The sequence below is a fragment of the Chiloscyllium plagiosum genome, unplaced genomic scaffold (genome assembly GCF_037043375.1).
Source record: "Chiloscyllium plagiosum isolate Xiang-an unplaced genomic scaffold, Cpla_swu_hap1 HiC_scaffold_6, whole genome shotgun sequence".
NCBI classification, from domain to species: domain Eukaryota; kingdom Metazoa; phylum Chordata; class Chondrichthyes; order Orectolobiformes; family Hemiscylliidae; genus Chiloscyllium; species Chiloscyllium plagiosum.
The window spans coordinates 84306807-84329028 of record NW_028270144.1 but is presented as its reverse complement, the minus strand read 5'-3'; the positions used below and the strand labels follow the sequence as shown (position 1 = coordinate 84329028).

Below are 22222 nucleotides of genomic sequence, written 5' to 3'. Positions count from 1 at the left end.
CTCCTTTTACCTCTCCCCATTTTACAGCCAGTCCTCATGGTCCCCTTTCCTTCCTTCTTTGTAGTATGCATACCAGGTATCAGATAGCTCAATCTTATTCTAAAACATGGTAAATCTGCGTTTGTCTGTCATCTCAGTTGAATATATAAGATCCCGTTATGTTATTTTGAAGAAGTTTAGTGGTTCATTCATCAATCAACATTAGTGGATTTCCATATGAAATGGTTTTATCAAATTTTTATCAAAATATTGGCGTTTATATTTTAAACAGAAGAGTGACTACACTTCAAAAGTAATTAATTAGCAGAAGAACAATAAAAAATGGCCTGGGGTCACAAAAGATGCAATGTAAATTTACATCACACTTTCTTGCACACAAATCTTGTAGTGTCACAATAGGTCAAACACTAGATTACATCCCTCAGTGAAATTCCAAGACAGCACCCGCAATTCCAGCACATAATTGATAGCATTCTAGACAATGAAGAAGGTTTTCTAAGATTACAAAAGGATCTTGATCAAATGGGGTAATGGGCTGAAAAATGACAGATAAACTTAGATAAACAAGAGGCATTACATTTTGGTACAACAAACAAGGGTAAGGCTTATACAATTAACGGTAGGGCCTTGGATAGTGTTGTAGAACAGAGGGACCTAGGGGTGCAGGTACATAATTCTTTGAAGTTTGCATCATATACAGACAGGGTGGTTAAAAAGGCATTTGGCATGCTTGCCTTCATTGCTCAGTCCTTTTGAGTATAGGAGCTGGGAAGTCATTTGAGGTTATACAGAACACTGGTGAGGCCTCTTCTGGAATACTGTGTCCAGTTCTGGAAGGATATTATCAAGCTGGAGAGGGTCCAGAAGAAATTTCGAGGATGTTTCTGGGTATGCAAGATTTAAATTATAAAGAAAGGCTGAATAGGCTGGAACGTTTTTCACTGGAGCATAGGGAGTTGAGAGGTGATCTGATAGAAGTTTGTAAAATAATGAGGTATAGATAGAGTTAATAAGGTAGCTGTCTTTTTCCTAGGATGGTGGATTTCAAGACAAGGGGGCACATTTTTAAGGTATGAGGAGAGATTTTAAAAAGACATAAGAGGCAAATATTTTACACAGAGGGTGGTTTGCATGTGAAATGAGCTTCCTGAGAAATTGGTGGGTGCAGGTACAATTTACAATAATTAAAAGTCTTATACTCCACAACCACGTGATGAAGGAGCAGTTCTCCAAAAGCTAGTGCTTCCAAATAAACCTGTTGGACTACAACCTGGGTGTTATGTGATTTCTAACTTTGTACACCCCAGTCCAACACAGGCCCCTCCAAATCATAACGTTTAAAAAATATTTGGATAGATACATGAATAGGAAATATTTGAGAGACATGGGCCAAGAGCAGTGTTATGACACGGGGTAAACCCCTCTGTTAATTTAAACCCGACACACAGAGAAGCTCACCTAGTGCCTAATCTGTTAGATTTCGAGAGGCAAAGAACTATCCCTGATTTCATTATTTAAAGTAAAAATTAACAATTTTATTCTTTAAGTCTAACAGAGAACATTAAAACCACAACTATTTATAACTCATTTCTCTTAAACCTATCTTTTACCTTCCACTCTACAATACTGGTCTGATAAAAAAAACCTGATTAAGATTTTTTTAAAAATCATGTTTCAAAACCAGCCAGCTTTGTCGATTCTCCTTTGTAGATTTTCCTCTGTATTTTCCTGGGTCATCTTTTCTTCAGTCTTCTGCTGCACAACTTTTCTTAGGTACATTTCAGAGAGCTATTCGGCTAGCAGTCTGTACTTACTTGTTGGTGCTCTTTGCAGTTCTCCCCTAACTGTTCAAAATGTCCGGTTTTATACCCCAACACGTCAGATCAATTCATTGGTTTGATGTCATCCCAAACTGTAAAATTCAAATTCGATTGGATTTTGGTCTCTGGGACATAATTTAAACTGATTGACCAAATTTGAATTTGTTTTGTATCATGACAACACAGCACCAGTTATTTGTATCAACCAAATGTTACATTTTTAAATTGTTCAGCGCACACTGTACTTTCGGTCTTTGCCAGCTTCCTCTCTCTTTTAAAGGTACAGTACACACCTACACCTTCACAACACAAGCAGGTGAGACCAGTTTAGTTTGGGATTATGTTGAGCATAGACTGGTTGGACCAAAGGATGTTCCATGCTATATGACTATATCCAATGATCGATACCTCTTTAATTAGTTTAGATTAGATTACAGTGTGGAAACAGGCCCTTCGGCCCAACAAGTCCACATCGACCCGCCAAAGCGAAACCCACCCATACCCCTACATTTACCCCTTACCTAATACTATTGGCAATTTAGTGTGGCCAATTCACCTGACCCTGCACATCTTTGGACGGTGGGAGGAAACCGGAGCACCCGGAGGAAACCCACGCAGACACGGGATTCTGCTGAACATATAACTAGGGCTTTTAAAAAAACAGTTGAAAATTTATTTTTGAGGTGAAAAGCAGTTTGATCTCAAACATTTAAAAATATCATGCAATGAAAATTGAATGTGATTTGTCTGAACACAGTACATCAGGAGTCCAGGTAAACCTTGTGTATTACACTGCATATCATTTCTGTGCCATGAGGTATATCCTTTCCATGAGAAAAGTCCACTGGCTGGTAATGTATTGAAAGTACCATTCAGTGCATACAAATGTCAAATTATAAATGCACATTCAACATGAAACTGATAGGCAACAATTTCTTGTTTGCATGATTAATGTCTGATTAACCTGAGCTTAAAAATAATTAGGCTTCTTGGTTTTACGGCACTGACAACTCCATCTTTGAGATTAATATAGTCAGAATTGATTTTATTACAGAACGGTCTGTCAATTGACAGTGTGACTTTCAGTACTGGAAATCCACTAGAGTTGTAATAACAATATCACAATACTTCTCTGGCATGCATCAAGCAAGTAATTTTATAACATAAATAATTGCATTTTAACATATGCTAAAGATTTCCCAGGTGGTATATTTTTATGAAGCATCAATCTTCATCATAATTTTACAGAATTTCTTATGCTTCATAGATTTTCAGCTAGTAACCATTTCAATAAAATCTTACCAGCACCAGTTATGTGGATAATCAGATTTAAATATTAGTCGTTCATTAAATGAACTGTCCATTGAAGTAATTGTTAAGAAATCGGGCACATTTTATTGCCAAAATGATAGCAGGTTGAAATGAAGTGCTGTTATTGATGTGTAAATTAGCCAACAGTTTATAGCAAAGAAGGAATACCCAGTGATTTGGATATTGCCACAAATTATTTGATTTGTGCTGAGAAAAGAGCAGATTGACTTAACTTCCTTGCGAGGTGTCAAGAGGTTGCTGCATTTGCACATTCATTGCCAATTAAACTCGCTGCAGAAAGCGATTTTTGAAAAGATTTGTAGCTCAGGTTGAGGTTCTGGATATAAGTTTGCTCACTGAGCTGGAAGGTTCGTCACCATACTAGATAACATCATCAGTGAGCCTCTGGTGAAGCACGGGTGGTATGTCCCATTTTCTATTTATGTTTTTTTGGGTGGGTTTTGTGAATTCACAAAAGAGGAGAACAATAACAAACTGCCATTCCTAGATGTCACAGTAGAGTGAACAATCAGTGGGGAACTTCAAACCTGAACCAACAGGAAAATAACATACATGGACCAAATACGTAATTACAGAAGCAATCAATCCAACACCTGCAAACGAAGCTGCATTAGGACACTATTTCAATGAGCCACCACACACTGCAGCACAGAGGAACTACGAAGAGCAGAACAGAAATACCTATACAGCATATTCAAGAATAACAGCACCAATAAACACAGTCCTCCAATTTCTAGCAGCAAACCCAAACAAGCAAACACGAAGGGCCCAGAAACTCTAGCAACTTTACCCTATGTCAAAGACATCTCTGAAATGACTTCCAGACTACTCAGACTCCTCGGCACCATGGTAACCCACAAACCTACCAACACACTTAAAACAGTGGCGAACGAACTTAAAAGACCCCATACAAACATCAAGCAACATGAATGTCATTTACAAAATACCTTGCAAGGACTGTAACAAACACTACATCAGAGAAACAGGCAGAGAACTAGCCACCAGGATACATGAACATCAACTAGCTACAAAAAGACATGACCCACTATCACTAGTATCCTTACATTCAGTTGAAGAAGGACACCACTTTGACTGGGACAACACATCCATACTAGGACAAGCCAAACAGAAACACACATGAGAATTCCTTGTAGAATGGCATTCCAACTGGGACTCTATCAATAAAGGCATCGATTTGGACCTCATCTCCCATTCTCTGAGAAAAAGAACTTGAACTAATATCACCCACCCAAAAAAAATCTAAACACATAAACAGAAAATGGGACATACCACCAGCGCTTCACCGGAGGCTCACTGATGGTATTGAGATGTTAATTTGTTCTGCTCACCTTCAAGAATTAGATGTCCTGTGGGTAGGGTGGTATGTTTCTCTGTCTTGCAGGTACAATGTAAAAAAAATTACATTATCATCTATTATTTAGAGTAAATTTACATTATTGTTCCCTATTCAGAATCAATAAGAACATTGCAGTTAAAATTCTGACTACACACTGCAGTAAATAAAACCGATTTACACCGGATCTTGCCATTAAGGGATGATTTACATTACACTGTTTCTGGAGAAAAATCAGGTCATTACATTGTGTCTTGAGTGGTATGTGACAGTGGGGGAGTGGCTGGGAGTTATCCTGTGAGCATTACTGACTGTGATGTGAGATTTTGTACAAAGGAAGAACTGGTTCTTTGTTCGGAGAGCTTTTCTTGACACGCTTCGCAAGTGTTGCAAAGAGTGTTAAGTGATCCTCCAAAACTTGTACTTGCTTAATACATTCTGACAGTTTACAGAGGTTGGCGCAATGCAGTTGCATAGAGTGTATAAGAATCTTAAGAAAAAGAACCTAATATTTGGCGGCAGCGGTGGGATTCCAACATATATGGAGCTTCTAGGTGGATAGAATAAGTGATTGTCTGAGTGCCGGTTGCACGAGACAGGTGGGCCCATGAGGTAAGATTTACCTTGATCTTAACTACTCAGTCGACCCCTCACCCCCGGGGAATCTGTAGTGACGGAATCTCTGAGGTAATTTACGCACTTGCATGCCAATGAGTTCGCTTTCAGAATCATAAGTGCTTGAAAAGGGAGATTAGAGTCCCCCTGGAATTCGGAGGTTTTAGTCCTTAGAACCATAAATTGAGAAGTTAGAGTCCCCTGGGAAGGGAGATTAGAGTCCCCCTAGAACTTGGAGGTTTGAGTCCTCAGAAACATAAATTATTGGAAAGGGAGGTTAGAGTCCCCCTGGAATTCGGAGGTCAGAGTCCTCTAATAGTGAGGTTTGAGGCTCTGGAACATAGTGCATAAGATAAAAAATAACTACTGTGTCTGTGTTAACCGCCCTGCCTTAGACTGGTTGTTAAGAGGGGAAATCTCCAACAAAGGTCAGGATCTTGAAGTGGGTGTGGAGACTAAGGACACTGGACTAGTATATAGAGATAAGTTAGGAAGTTTGAGACTAAATAAATGGGCAGACGCTGGATAAGTTGGGTGTTGGAACCCCTTTGCATTGGTTATGTTGAGATGACGCCCAAAATGAGGAATGGTTCAGGCACCTTTCAGGATGTTTAAATAAAAAACTGGGAAATGAAATCTGGCTGATAGGAGGAACTTACATAGATAAATGTTTAAAAGCAGAGGAGGCAATTTGTAAACGTAATACGGTGACTAAATGAAAAACTTTATTATCCGCATGGTGAAAGACTGCTGAGGAAATAACGAATAAACCTAAACAGGCTAGCTGGGAAAATTACACATGCCAAAGAGGGATTAGACTGTGCGATAACGAGGGAAACCCTAAGTCTTGGGAGGTGCTGAAGAGTCAGTGTGAGGATTATGATATAGAATCATAGAGATGTACAGCATGGAAACAGACCCTTCGGTCCAACCCATCCATGCTGACCAGATATCTCAACCCAATTTAGTCCCACCTGCCAGCACCTGGCCCATATCGCTCCAAACCATTTCCTATTCATATACCCATCCAAATGCCTTTTAAATGTTGCAATTGTAGCAGCCTCCACCAATTCCTTTGGCAGCTCATTCCATACACGTACCACCCTCTGTGTGAAAAAGTTGCCCCTCAGGTCTCTTATATCTTTCCCCTCTCACCCTAAACCTATGCCCTCTAGTTCTGGACTCCCCCACCCCAGGGAAAAGACTTTGTCTATTTATTCTATCCATACCCCTTATCATTTTGTAAACCTCTACAAGGTCACCCCATAGCCTTCAACGCTCCAGGGAAAACAGCTCCAGCCTGTGCAGCCTCTCCTTATAGCTCATATCCTCCAACCCCGGCAACTTCCTTGTAAATCTTTTCTGAACCCTTTCAAGTTTCACAACATCTTTCCGATAGGAAGGAGACCAGAACTGCACGCAATATTCCAACAGTGGCTTAACCAATGTCCTGTACAGCCGCAACATGACTTCCCAACTCCTGTACTCAATACTCTCACCAATAAAAGAAAGCACACCAAACGCCTTCTTCACTCTCCTATCTACCGGTGACTCAACTTTCAAGGAACTATGAACCTGCACTCCTAAGCTTCTTTCTTCAGCAACAGTCCCGAGGACCTTACCATTAAGCGTATAAGTCCTGCTAAGAAATGCTGAGTAAAGGAAAACAGGAAAAATTAAGAAAGACAAAACAAGAGTTAAAACACCAAGCTGAACTATCAAGTGGGAATAAAGTGGAGGTACCTCCTGACATGTCTGGTCTGCCAATAATGTTCCAAAATAATGACTTCAACCAGTTATGGTCACAACGTGGATTTCTGACCTCCTCAGGGATACCTATTCAGAACTCATTATATGTCCAGAATCTCCTCAAAGCCATCCTCCTCCCCAAGCAATTGCCCATAATAAAATGTGCTGCTCTCTGTGAAAGGGCAGGCACTAAATTGATCACCTGCCTCAAAACCAACAAGCATATCAGACATTATCACGGTGCAGCGCTTACAGGGGGACTCCCCTAGCCCAGAAAAACAAATATGGAAGACTCTGCATCAAAAGGCCTCTGGTTCACTCCAGTTGGCCAAATGTGTAAACCTGAAGCTTTGTTACCAATGTTAATAACACCTGGGATATTTAATTTTATTCTGTTTTAATTGTCATTTTCAGTTTCAGTTCACAGACGTCAATTTAAATTGCAGCTGTTTAGAAAATATTCGTGTGTTGCTTTGTTTTGTTAAGTGACTGCTCATTTCCGTTTTCTATAAATTTTCACAAAACTATTAGCTATTAGAACTAGGTAACAAAAGCATTTAAATATTTGTGTATTGATTTCATATTATATGAAAAACATATTATTCCTATCAATTATTTCCAACATCTTAGAATTAGAGATCTTTGTGTGTGAGATGACACAAGAACTTAATTAGTATAGTCTTTACTGTAATTTCGGACAGGACACAATGCAATGAGTCCAGCAATGGGCTATCGGTTCCATTTGAATGATTTTCAACTGGCAGGAGTGTTTAAAGATTGACTGGTAAAATGGGTGGCACAGTGGTTAGCACTGCAGCCTCACAGCGCCAGAGACCCGGGTTCAATTCCCGCCTCAGGTGACTCTCTGTGTGGAGTTTGCACATTCTCCCTGTGTCTGCGTGGGTTTCCTCCGGGTGCTCTGGTTTCCTCCCGCAATCCAAAAATGTGCAGGTTAGGTGAATTGACCATGCTAAATTGCCCGTAGTGTTAGGTGAAGGGGTAAATATAGGGGAATGGGTCTGGGTGGGTTGCTCGTCAGTATGGACTTGTTGGGCCGAAGGGCCTGTTTCCACACTGTAATCTAATCTGAAAAAAAATCTAAATACGGTAGCAAAAAAAAATTCAACTTCATGGAAAAATCTACATGTGAATACTGCTGGTAAAGCCTTAATGATCAGTAAAGTAGAAGAATTGAAATTAAACTTTATTACAACTAAGCATGAAGTAACAGATGCTAAAGAAAAATTTAGTTAGAAATCAGGAACTGTGAAATACTTTTCCTGACAGCTTTCACATTAGCTAAGTATTAATTTGTTAAAGGAAAATAATTCTTGAATAATCTAAATGGGGTCCCTAAGGGTTTGATTTTAGGACCATTGATTGTTGTTTATAAATGACTGAATTGTTCAGGCAATACAATTTAGAAGTTTATGGACTGTATAAGACTTGATAATGTCATAAATACTGAACAGAGTAACAGACTTCAAGACGACTAAGAATGTTGAAATAGGCAGACACAATTTAGTGTAGTTAAATGCGTGATGGTCTTCATACTGATACCAACCTTGGCAAGGAAGGAATGAGAGAGGAAATGCAAAGATACTTTCAGCAGCTAACATTATCTCTAGAGTTTCTCCATTCAGAGGTAAAGCACACTTTGGACCACTGCCCGCCCTCCACAACCTGATCCAATGGATTCAATCAGCTCCCCAGTCATGAGCATGAAAAGTGAAGAAGCTAACGACAGTGAAGAGGAGGTCCATATGCTTGTCAGTGGCCTTCCTACGGATATTAAACTATGTGAGCTTTACCTTCTCTTTTGATCATTTAAGGGATATGACAGTTCACTGATCAAGCTAACATCAAAACAGCCAGTTGGCTTTGTTACATTTGACAGCATAGCAGGAGAAAAGCAGCAAAGAATGCTGCATTCACCTACCCTCAAGCTGCAGTTGCCGCACTTCACACATAGATGCGCTGGTATCCTCCATCTGAAGCATCTTTGCAAGGATAGAAGTCTCATCAGTTTTGTTAAGTACTTAACCTCCCTTACCCAAGAACTGAGATTCCTCCATGGAGTGATGTGCAAGGTCAGACTGGATTTTGTTTTCAGGTTGGAAAATACAGAACAAATTTTGGATAGCTGGCATGTTTCTATTTGACTTGAGGGGGTAAAGTGGTCACTAAGGACTGTGGATTTAAGAACTTTACGAGTGAACACTTTTTTTCCATGTGGGAGGATGCTGGGGATCCTATCTATTGCATGGACTAGTCATTTTTGTTGCTAATTGTATGCTCTGTGGCAATAACTTGCTTAAATAGTGCCTGTCAGATTCTTATGAATAAGCTGGTAGTGCCTTTTAGGTGGTTATCAAGATGTTAAGTGGTTAATTTGTTTCACTCACCTTCAAGAAATTGGATGCCCCGGGCATGGGGTGGTATGTTTCTCTGTCTTGCAGGTACAACGTAAAAAAAATTATAATTTCCTATTATTTGAGTAAATTTATATTATCATCTCCTATTACTGAGAATAAATTTATATTATCATCCCCTATTCAGAATCGATAAGAACATTGCAGTTAATATTCTGACTACTCCCTGTAGTTAAAAAAAGATTTACACCGGATGTTGCCATTAGGGATGATTTACTTTACATTGTTTTTGGAGATAACCAGGTCACTACACGGTGTCTTGAGTGGCATGTGACTGTGGGGGAGTAACTGGGGGTTGTCTTGTGGGCATTACTGACTGTGATGTGATATTTTGTATTAAGGAAGAACTGGTTCCTTTGTTCAGAGAGCTTCTCTTGACACACTTCACAAGCACTGCAAAGAGTACTAAGTGATCCTCTAAATCTTGTACTTGCTTAATAAATTTTGAGTGTTCGCAGAAGTTAATGTATTGCAGTTGCATCAAGTGTGTAAGAAACACAAGAAAAATAACCTAACAATGTTACCTAGCATGATGACGAAATGTCTGAAAAACCTTCCAGCTCAGCGAGCAAACATATATCGCTGCAGAAAATTTAAGTACAAGTACCTTTTAACTGAGAGGATTTATGCTCCTGTAATGACACGTAACCTCTTCAGGTCGGATAGGATAACAATAAAATTGACTATCATCTTGTGTGTCATAAACTGTTCATAGAATTTGTTTACATTTTAATTTTTCTTTATTGCTCTTAATCTGAAGTGTTACATTTTTATTTCATTTCATAGATCAAAATTGATGATTTCACCATTACTTCTTGCTCTGTCAATCCTCTTTCTTTCACAACCTTTAAAACCTTGTTCAAAGGGACGCAATATTGGTTTAATTGATCACCAAAGTTTCAGGTGCCCCACTACCAGTTATCAGTTCAGACGGAATGATAAGAGAACAAAATAACTACACACACTGCCAGAGCTTCTGCTTCAGCAAAAGTGAAATCAAAATTGCTGTGAATAAGTACACACAACAGCTTCAACAACTTGAATGTTACATAGTATCACAAATTTTAAACAAGGAAATGAGAAAAACATAGCTTCTTACTTTTTGCATGTAGTACACAGTTTCTTTGGAGCTGGTTTATGAGAAAATGATGATAAGCAAGTAGTGGAGCAGAAGAGGTAAGATGAACCTTTCCTCTGGTATGCTGTTTGACCTTTCTGTAATGGTTTTTTGCAGTGAGCGCAAATCACTTTCATAGATGGCTTAGCTTGCTGCTGAAGTCCAGAGGACTGGAAGACTGGTTTTGAAAGAGGCGCCATGGGCACAACAGAATCTGAAACATTCAGTTTACGGTTTGTGGAGAGTGAAGGCGACAGTGATAGCCATGAATCTTGAAATAAAATAGTCAGATTTAAAAATGGTTAGAGCTATATTTTAAAGCTCATGTTAAAATACAAAATTTAGCAATTCAAAACTTTTTCAAATTTGTTACTATTTTGCATCATAATGAACAATCAGCATATACAGCATATAAGATTAATATAATTTCAGAAATATTTATCAACTTAAAATGTTACAGCTCAATTTTTTTGATAAGATATTTTGCTGCTTATTTGCTTCATATATTTCAAATAAAATACACAAAACTTTTATCAAACTGCAAATCAAAAAGCAAACACTCGTGTTCAGAATGTACAAAAAATTGGCAAAGTTTTTTTGCTATAAACTGAATAGCTTAGTTATGGTATGAAAATCTGAAGTCATTGCAAAAAAGGTACAATATTAGCTACAGTGTATTTGAAGGAGTCTGAACTAAAATATTAAACAGCTCAGTTTGATTCACCATTTACAGGATGGCTGGATGATCCATACACGTCACTGATTCTTATGGCATTCATGGTAACATCTTCGCAGGTTCCATTGTTCACCTAAAAAATTGTTATTCACCAGTTACTTACATGAATCCAGCCTAAGAAAATTGTAGCTTCCGATTTATCTTGTCTGCACTATGTAACAAAATGTGTGGTGGCAATCTTCTTCCACCATTAAATGTGGACATAGAAACTGTTGTATTTCACTTGTATAAACATTGCATGCTTTAGTTACATTACCTCACTTCTTGGTGATTTTATGTCAAATCTGCATTATGGGGTATCTTCAGCTTAGTTGCAAAGATATCTTAGTTTATTTTAATTTTCAGTTATTCTTAATTTATTTAAATCTTTCATTTTGCCATGTTACCCTTCCCACATTAATTTAGAACTTAAAATTCCATTTTTTGCTTTGAGTCTATCTATCACTAATCTTTGTTTGTTTAATATGTCAACAGCCATTAAGTTTTTCACTGCTGTTGAATCAAAACAGCTTACACAGAATTATAATAAGATTGGTTTTTATTTGACCCATATTTATTAACTGTGGATTTCTCCTCAAATATCAGACTCCAGTGTAACTGCGTGGATGGCACAATGTGCAACTCAGTTGTCAGCTCAAACATTCATAGAAAGCAATGCAAATTAAAGCAAAGGTCAGCCTTGATTAGAAAAAGGCAATAATATAAGTAAGATTTACAGTACTAAAAGTCAATGACACTGAACCTTTTTTTGACTTTTTGGCTAATCGTCAAAATGATACTTTTTATACTTCTGGTGGGAGAATGGAGCACATCAAAGTCTTTCATATTACCAACTCCAACCTGATTTGAGCACATGCAGATTTTAGGAGAGGTGCAAGGTGAAAGATGCAAGGAAGGGAAAGGGAACAGAAGTATCTAAGTTTTGCATCTTCAAAATCCTCAGACTGTAAATGAGGACAAATATCGCTGCTCCAAGAAACTATGTTTATCCGCTTTACAAACAGGATATTAATTTGTTATGTAACTATTAACTATCATGACATGAAATTCAAATTGTATTCAATATTGTGCATTTCCTAAAACCAACTGTATCAAAAAAATCTTTCAAAAATAAACTACACTGGGAATAAATTTAGCTTAAAAATATTGGGAACACTCAATTTAATAAATTAGCATCATACTGTCCCCTTATTTTATGCATTACACATACTCATATGCCCAATGATGACTTATTTTTATACTTCCAATTTTTTTTTTTATGGTGTGTAACTTAGAACATTTTTTGTATGCAAACAGCACTGCCTCATGGAAAGTAAAGGATATGAAGGAAAAAGAAACAAAAAGAAGCATTGATGGGGTAAGAAGGAAAATTTCGTGGAGCATGAATACCAGTAGAGATCAGTTGTTCCTCAGCTGTAAAATTCTAAATATTTATAAAAGTACAGTATATAGAAAATTAAAAATGATGACTAACCCATCTCTTTGTATCCAGTTCCAATCATCCTGGTCCCATAACCCAATTTTACCTGCAAATTCATTGTATTTGTAGCCTCTTTCATACACAAAACTTTTGTGATAAGCAAAGAAACATATTCCCAAATATTTCAACTATTTTGGTAACTATCAGGAGGGGATAAAACAAACTGCCAGAATGTATTCTTAAATTTTGCACCAGATAGCAAGAGAAAGTGTAGAACTTTCCAAGACGATAATTATTAGTAGATGGAGCCACTTTTGCAGTGCATTACATTGCTACTCCAGTAAGATGATTCTGAAGAGGCCTCGGTGTTTGGCATGATTGTACATTAACATATTAATACATTTGACCATGATCATTTGTAACAATATACAAACTTCCATTTTTTAAAAATGCATTAACACCACAAATGATTGTGCAAAGCATGCTATCATTAAAACTAAGCAATCGATTATAAGTACTTCCAATAATTGACTAAAATTTTGATTAAAACAATGGATCCAAAAATAATTTATCCATGTGAAGAATGAAAAGTACAAACATAAAAAAATTATTTTTGCATAAATTTCCAAAAAGTACAGCTTAAACATACCTTATTCTTTTTTCTTTCAGGCTCTTCAGTATTTTCCTGTGTTCGGATAGTACTCTTGGATAAAATATTTTGCACGTTACCTAAAAAAAAGTGATGTAGAAACAACAATCAAGAAGTGCATCCCAACACTTAAAAACGTTGTTTTGCAGTGGTATAAATGAAACCTCATTGGTGACTGTTTAATATAATTATGGGAGAACATCTATGGGCTAAACATAAAATGTGCAAATTATACAAATAGACAACAAATTAGTCCAGCAAAGAACTGCTAAGAAAAAGGAGAAATTAGAGTATGAGAAACTAGCAAGAACTATGAACAAGAGATTATACAAGATGAGGTAAAGTGAGTGTTAGTCACCAAGAATGTGAGACTGAAGATTAGCAATGGATATTGTCATAGAGACAAAGTGCCAAAGTTTATTATCTTGGATGAATTGGAGGAAATGCGGCTTATGCCCGAAACGTCAATTCTCCTTCTCCTTTGATGCTGCCTGACCTGCTGCGCTTTTCCAGCAACACATTTTTAAGCTCTGATCCCCAGCATCTGCAATCCTCACTTTCTCCGAAATGCAAGAATGCTAAACTTAAAACAATCACATATATAGCTCAGAAAAAAAAAAATTCTGATTGGTTGGTAAGTCAAATTATCGGTGAAATAACTAACGAAGGACAGTATCCCATTACAAAATCACCCTTTATTTACTCGAGGAAAATACATGACACTGACCCAGCTAGTGCAGAACTGCTCCTTAAGAACCTCTGACATTCCTGTTTTTTTTAATTTTTATTTCCCCTTTTTAAACCCCCACACTACTGCCTAACTGCAGTAGTGCTTATTTTTCCCCAGCACCCACATTGTGTGTGTGATGTGAGACACAGTGAATAACACAAGGTGTACAAATCTTTTTTTTTTCTTTCTTTTTTTGTTTTAAACCCCACACTATCGCCTAACTGCAGTAGTGCTTATTTTTTCCCCAGCACTCATGGTGTATGTGTGCAGGTGTGAGACACAGTGAGAGACACAAGGTGTACGAATTTTTATTCAATTTCCACCACCAGGAATATAGGAAAACACCCGAGTGGCCAGTGACAAGCAGTGCCCTTCAGATCAAAGGGGCAATGCTATGTGATCAAACAGTGAAGGGGAGGGCAGGGATTAAATCAAAATTGAGTTGGAGGGGGAAATAATACACTCCACTCCCTGCTGTGGACATACCTGTTCATATCTGTCAGCCAGGACCAGATTAACAGTTCCAATCAGGGAACTCGTATTCTATGATGTCCACCTGGCTGACCTCATTCCAATCATAACATTCCTCCCTCTTTAAGTCTTGGGATGTAGGTCCATTCTTTTCCTTGTAGCTTCACCTATGGCGTTTTTGCACCAGATTCCACAGAATCTGCCTTGGATTCTGGCGGTGTGTACCAGACTATAGCCTGCCTAGAGTGCTTTGGCCGAAATTCATCTTCTTCTTCAGGTGGTAATGCCAACTGCCATGCCGATCTCATCTTCAGACATTTCTTCGATGATAGCAGAGGAGGAGAACCCACGGGTTCTGACAGCCTTACTGGATGTTCTGAGGAGCTGGGCATGTTTTGCTCCTGCCCTGTTTGTGAGGTTGCAGCTTTCATGTGGCCCACATGCTTGTTCCAGGACTGCCTCTTGTACCTGAACTGTGTGCGTCAAGGGACCTGACCTCACATTGACTATGCCTCTCATCCATACAGGGCTATTCCCGTGGTTTCGGCACCAAATCTCACCCCCGAAATAAAGTGCCTCTCTCGCTTAGAGAAATCTTGTGTCTGGTTTTGGCGTTCCTGATGCCATTTTGCCCTTCCCGACAGTCTGTGAATATCAGGTTTAGCCTGGTGCAGAGTCTTCTCCCCATTAGCAACTCTGCTGCAGCCGCCCCTGTATTTGCATGAGGGATGGTCCTATAATCAAACAGGAACTGGGACAGTTTCGTATCAAGTGAGCTGCAGACTCCCTCAATAAGTTTGGACTGCTGTTTCCACCAAACCATTGGACAATAGATGGTATGGAGCTGTTCTTAAATGCTGAATGTCATTCAACTTTAGGAACTAATCAAACTCCCTGTTGATAAACAATGGCCTGTTGTCTGTGACCAACACCTCTGGGAGTCCATGTATTGCAAAAGATGCAGACAGTGTTTCTATTGTTGCCCCTGTGTTTAATAAATGAACTCTATGTACATCCAACTTCTTTAATGGATGTCCACAATGACTAAAAACATAGAGCCCATGAAAGGAGTGGGTAGTCAATGTGCAACCGAATCCAGGGTTTACTTGGCCATTTCCACATAATGTGAGGGAGCTGCTGTGGTAATTTTTGTCCTTGCTGGACACTGCCCCACCCATACAGCTATCTCAGCATCCAATCCTGGCCACCAGACATAATTACTCACCAAAATCTTCATTTTGGAAAGTACTGGATGACCCTGGTGGAATTAAGCCAGTATTTGGACTATCACCCTTGTTCCCCATAATAATGCCATTCTCCATGGTAATCTAGTCTTGCCAGGTCCAGAAAGCTTTCAATTTTAATTGCGATGGTCCTTTTGTTTCTCTATTACCACCAGTTGTTTTAGATTTGCCAGGATGGGATCTTTTTACATCTGTAGTTTGACATTGTCAGTGGTGATCAGAAGGGTGTCCACAAAGTTTTAAACCAGAACAGAGTCTTCTGGTGGCGGCACTGCCTTTAGTGTATCCACCAGTGGGAGGCAGTTCAAGGTATCCACATTTGCTACTTGGTCTCCCTAAGGTATTCCAACTTGTAATTGTACGTAATTCGAATAGGAGCCCACCGCTGAATTTGGCCTGTCCTCTTTAAGTAGCCCTAGTAGGGGTTTATGGTCCATTACTATTGTAAATTTATGTTCATAAGGATACTGGTGGAACTTTTGCACACCTAAGATGACCACAAAACCTTTGTGCTCTATCTGGGCATTGTACATCAGCCAAAGTCCAGGAAGCATATGCTATCGGGTAGTTCACTCTGCTGGGCCACTAGTGAGCCAACATCATCTTGATGCCATACAGGGAGGCATTACATTTCAGCACCACATTTCACTTGACATTGTACTGTGCCAATGCTTAAATGACAAAAGCTGCTTATTCACTTCCCTGAGTCATACACCATGGAAAGAGACCCTTAGGTCCAACCAGTCTGTGCCGAACATAATCCCAAACTAGATGAATCCCACCTGTCTGCTCCTAGCCCATATCCCTCCAAACTGTTCTCATTCATTTACTTATCTAAATGTCTTTTAAACATTGTAACTGTGCCCACATCTACCATTTCCTCAGGAAGTTCATTCCACACACAAACCACCCTATGTAAAAAATTTACCCCCATGTCTTTTTAAAGTCTCTCTCTTCTCACCTTAAATATATATAAAAAATACACCTACCATTATAACTGCGTATACCCCTCATGATTTTATAAACTTCTTTCAGATCGCCTCTCAACCTCCTATGCTCCATTGAAAAAAGTCCCAGCCTATCTTTATGACTCAGATTTTCCATACCCGGAAACATCCTGGTATATCTCTTCTGAAACCTCTCCAGCTTAATAATTTATCTTCCTATAACTGGGTGACCAGAATTGGGGATTCCAGAAGAGGTCTCAACAATATCCTGTACAATTTCAACATGACATCCTGACTTCTATACAGTCAGCACTTCTGTATCGCGATGGTTGCGTTCTTGTGCAACCCAGCGTTATAAAGTTTTGTAATCAGGTTACAATCAAAACACATTTTTAAAGTTTGTGTTGTGGAAGCAGAGTCCCCAATTCGCGTTGCCGAAACGCATGTAATAACAGAACAACCTGTACTCCAAGACTGAGCAATAAAAGCAAGCGTGCTAAGCATCTTTTCAACCACCATACCTATATGTGTCGCAAACTTCAAAGAATTATGTACCTGAATGCCTTGGTCCCGCTGTTCTACAACACTGCCCAAGGTGCTGACATTAATTGTATAAGCCCTATCCTTGTCTGTTGTACCAAAATGCAATACCTCACATTTATCAGATTTGAATACCACCTGTCATTTTTCAGGCCATTTATTGATTTGATCAAGATCCCTTTGTAATCTTAGACAACCTTCTTCACTGTCAACTATGCCACCAATTTTCTGTTGCCCACAGTTACTAACCATGCCTCCTATATTCTCACCCGAAATTATTTACATAAATGACAAACAAAAGAGGACCCAGAACCAATCCCTGTGGAACATAGCTACTGATAGGCCACCAGTCCGAAAAACAACCCTCCCTGGCTACGAGACTGCTTCCAAGTTGGACCCTTTCTCAATAGAAGATACAAGGATGCCAGGATATGTATGAATTTTCCGTAATAACTCACCACTCCAAGGAGAGATCTAAACTCTGGTATACCTTTGATCACCCTCACTTCCAATGGGTGTAACTCGGCCTTGTTGACTCTGTAGCCCAAGTAGATCACTTGGGTGCCTGGAACACACACTGTTCCTTCCTAAGATGCTTTGGAGAGTGATGTTGTGGGATAGATGGGATTGTATTTTATAATGCACTTTGAAAGCTTTCAAACTGTGCCCTAAAAATTGTAAATAGTTTGGTTTATTCTATTTGAGGCAGCAGTGCTAACCACTGAGCCACCAACACGCCTGTTCATTTTTGTCTGTCTTTTTTTTAAGATGAATGTTGAAATTGAATTTCTTCAGAAGTATGGTTTTCTCTCATAGCCACTGAAATAACTTCACAGAGGTTGATATCCCATCACCGAGTCACCCTTTATTTATATGTGGAGAGTCCTTGACACTGATCCAGCTCCCTCACAGCCAGCTCTCAGAGTGAGCAGGATGTCACCCCTCCGATTTATTTATTTATTCTTATTACCTCCACACTATTTCCCCAGCACCCATGTTGTTTGTGTGCAAGTGTGAGACACAGTGAAAGACACAGGGTGCACGAAAACACTCCTTTGGAGAAATATTTAAACTATGCCCAAGTTCTCTAAATGCTCTTTATCGATCTTCCCAGTTATTAGCACAACATCCAGATACATAGTGATCTGGAAAAATTTTTTCTTTGCTAAGGGACAGTTCTTAGCATCATCGTCTCACTGATGGATTAACTATAATCAGTCCACCAGCATCTATTAGTATCTCCAGTTTAACAAGCTCAAAAATTAGTAGAAGCACAAACGTTTTGTGCTTCACTGGGTAGTCACACTCATCATTAAACCCACAAATCGTGGGTTTGAGTCTTAATCACAAGTCTCTTTTATTAAATCAACTTCACCCACCCCTTCAGATGGCACATTTCAGATCACAACTCTGCTTTTTTTTTGGGCAGCTGGTCCAGAGACAGTCCCCTTTCCCTCTGACGCAGTCAAGGAGGAGAGTCCTTGAAAACAAACACACACACATTCCAGCTCCCTCAAGAGCCAGCTCTCAGAGTGAACAGAATCTCTGACACTTCTGTTTATTTTTAATTTTTTTTTAACCCAGCACCCATGCTGTGTGTGCGCGCAGGTGTGAACACTCCTGTTCATTTTTTTTTTCTTTTTTCTTTTTTTATTTTTTTCTTCTTGTGAGACACAGTGAGAGACACAAAGTGCACGAATCTTTCATCAATTTCCACCACCAGGAAGATAGGAAAACACCCGAGTGGCCAGTGACAAGCAGTGCCCTTCACATCAAAGGGCAATGCTGTGTGATCAAACAGTGAAGGGGAGGGCAGGGACTAAATCAAAATAGAGTTGGAGGGGGAAATAATACACTCCACTCCCTGCGGCGCCCACCTCTCCCTGAACAACTCCAGGGTGTTGGTGGACACCGCATGCTCCTTCTCCAAGGACACCCGGGCCCTAACGTAACCGCGGAAGAGGGGCAGGCAGTCGGCCCTAACGACCCCCTCCACGGCCCGCTGCCTGGACCTGTTTATGGCCAGTTTGGCCAGGCCCAGGAGCAGACCCACGAGGAGGTCTTCAGACCTGCCCTCCCTCCTCCGTACCGGGTGCGCGAAGATCAGGAGCGTGTTAAAGTACCTAGCACACTGGGTAATTCACCTGCCCTGCACATCTTTGGACTGTGGGAGGAAACTCATGCAGTGAATGTGCAAACTACACACAGACAGTCACCCAAGGCTGGAATCGAACCTGGGACGCTGGTGCTGTGAGGCAGTAGTGCTAACCACTGAGCTACCATGTCACCCCACCATTCCTGTTCATATCTGTTAATCAGGTTAATGGCCTCATTCAGGGATATCATATTCTAGAACATCGACCTGGCTGACCTTGTTCCAATCACTACAACAGGCTTCCAGGTAATTAAAAATAGATGCAAGCTGCACATCCAAGAATGTATAACAAGTGCAATCCAAATGCAGAATCACATCACTATAGATATTTTATTTTGGGCTTTGCACTTTACCCATTTATAAACAATGGAAGGATGTTTGTTTGAGTTGATCAGCAATTATTGTGTCATACAGTCGGTGTACCTGGCATCAAATGGCACTGAAATTTATACATATCATGACTTAATTATGTGATAGGCAGAATGGCTTTTTGCACTAATGGCTGCATCCTGCTCGTGGAAAATAACACTTGCATAGCTAATTTTCATGGTATCTCAAAATATCTTGCCTAGCATGCTGTTGGAATTTTTGAGATAGCTTCCTTTTCCAACTTTAAAAAGTGGACCGGGCACTTTCTGGATCCTTTGGCCCATTTGCAAGTGTGTGTGACACATAGTGAACAATGATCTGGTCAGGTTAGCTACTGTTCAGTGGCTTAGCTGTATCATGCTTTATTTCTGTTTAAAAGGTGAGCAGATGTAAAGATTGCTGATACAGAAAGTCTTAGTGCACATGGAGCTGTATGAATCTCAAATATACTGATGGTGAAAGTACAAACACAAGGAAATGTTGGAAAAACTGAACAAATATTTTGCATCCTTTTTCAATACAGAAAACACAAAAAAATCCTCACTGAAAATGAAGAGAGACAAATGAAGAGAGACAAATGAAGAGAGACAACTTAAAACAATTAACACAAATATGGGAAATAGGGAAATTTTTGCCTTCAGACAGGAAAATACAAATTCCCTAGAAATGATAATGATCAGAAGTCTTACTAAGAATGAGGAACTAAACAGGTTAGTATTGATTTTAAAAAGTATTTGGGAAATAATGAGACTGAAAATTGACAAATCTTCAGAACCTGATGATGTACATCTCAAGAGTGTTGGTTATAGAAATAGTGGATGCATTGATAATCATCTTTCTAAACTCTAAATTGTGGAATCTGATATCAGTAGTAAGGAAAATATTAGAATTTATTAGAAAGTATGCACTGACTTGGCAGGGTCAAAACAGACAGGATCAACATGGGAAAATACATTTGACAAACTTGTCTACTGCGCTATGTATACAGAGGGATGGAGCCTGATTTGATTTGGTTGTCAGTCTCCATGTTGTAACACAACTGGGGACTCAACCAGGATCTTGAAATACAAAGTAGATCTGGAATTGAAGTCTGGTACTTAAGAGTGAGTAATTGGACACTAAGTTGATACAGAGACATAAGGATGTTTCTCTGGTATGGTTGCACAATACAACTGAAGCTAAGCTAGTAGATCTAGCCAGCAAATCGGAAATAAAGTTGCCAGAGAATATAAGGCAGCAGGAATTGTAGATTTAAGAATGAAATGGTTGGGTTTAGTGGAAACAGGGAGACTAAATGGGAAAAGTACTGCATTGGATGCATTAGAGAACCCTGACTTGTAGTTTAGGCAAATGGAAATGAGAAAATGATGGCATTCCAAAGGGCAGAAGAAAGAAAGAGAAAGAGGAAAAAGAAAGATTTCCAAAGAGCATTAAAACTTAAAGCACTGGAACTCGAAAGGGAAACAAAAGAAATGAACATAAATTAAAAATGCTGCAGCTACATTCTAATGGATAACAAATACAGTTGCAGCTGAAGGACCAGTGTAGTTTATACATCATGATAGAGAGTATGACATGGAAGGAACATGTAAGCAGGTCTTATAACTGTATATGAGTAGTTAGCTGGGTTGGCATTAAATCCAGCAAAAACTGAATTTGCAAAAGCAAACGTGACATATGTAGGACAGACAGGTGTCAACCAGAACAGCAGAAGTTAACACTTTAATTGACTTTCCCACCCCTAGAACAAAATGAGAGATAATGACGTTCTTGGGGATGTGCAGATTTCATCACATTTTTAACCCTAATTTTAGCACTGTAATGATAGTGCTACAAAAATAGACAAAATATGTTCTGGTCAACAGAATACCAGGCAGCCTTTCAAAAGCTAAAAGCAATTTTAATGAATTTATTGATTACACTCACTTTTAACAAACCAATTACATTTGCAGTAGACACGATCAATTTGGGGATTGGAGCAATTCTCTTAGAAAATGACGAGACTGGAATGGAGAAGCCCGTGGTTTAGTTTTTGGAGAAACTGAACGACATCAAGAAGATATTCAACCATAGGAAAGGAAGCACTGGCAGTGTTAGCAGCTCTTCAACATTTTGAAATTTATGTTTGAAGTGAGAACTAAAAGACTTCGATTTTACTGACCATAATTCATTAACTTTTGTTGAAACGTTTTGGTCCTAAGACTACAAGGTTGTTCAAATGGAGTTTAGATCTGCAGCAATTTAACATATAATGTTAAATTATATGTTATAATTAAAGGAAAGAAAATGTAATTGCTGACACTTTACCCTAAATGTAAACCACTGTGAATTTAAGAACCTGATCAACAAAGCTGAATCGTAGTTAAGAATCTGGAGGGAAGAAGAATGAACAGTAGTAAGTTTTGGTTTTGTTGGTCGTTTACGCGATATTAACTTTGTCATTAAAGGTAGCTTTTAAAAAAATCTTTCAAAAATCAACCAATAAAACATTCATATATGCCTGTGGAACAATACATCATGAAAATTGCTAGTAATCTGGTCA

General features: G+C 39.0%; 1 protein-coding gene across 3 annotated transcripts in view; it reads right to left on the bottom strand.

Annotated features, from left to right (window-relative positions):
- Positions 1-22222, bottom strand: part of zmym2 (zinc finger, MYM-type 2) — a 153803-nt gene that overhangs the window by 90857 nt on the left and 40724 nt on the right. For all 3 annotated transcript variants that reach the window (XR_015757444.1, XM_087988156.1, XM_087988157.1), the window contains exons 3-5: positions 13225-13304; positions 11144-11228; positions 10402-10690 (exon numbers count right to left, since the gene is read on the bottom strand). Coding sequence is in view for 2 of the 3 variants with exons in the window: in XM_087988156.1 (XP_087844282.1) it covers positions 10402-10690; positions 11144-11228; positions 13225-13304 (454 nt within the window). In the remaining variant the exon portion in view is untranslated. The remainder of the gene's footprint in view (positions 1-10401; positions 10691-11143; positions 11229-13224; positions 13305-22222) is intronic.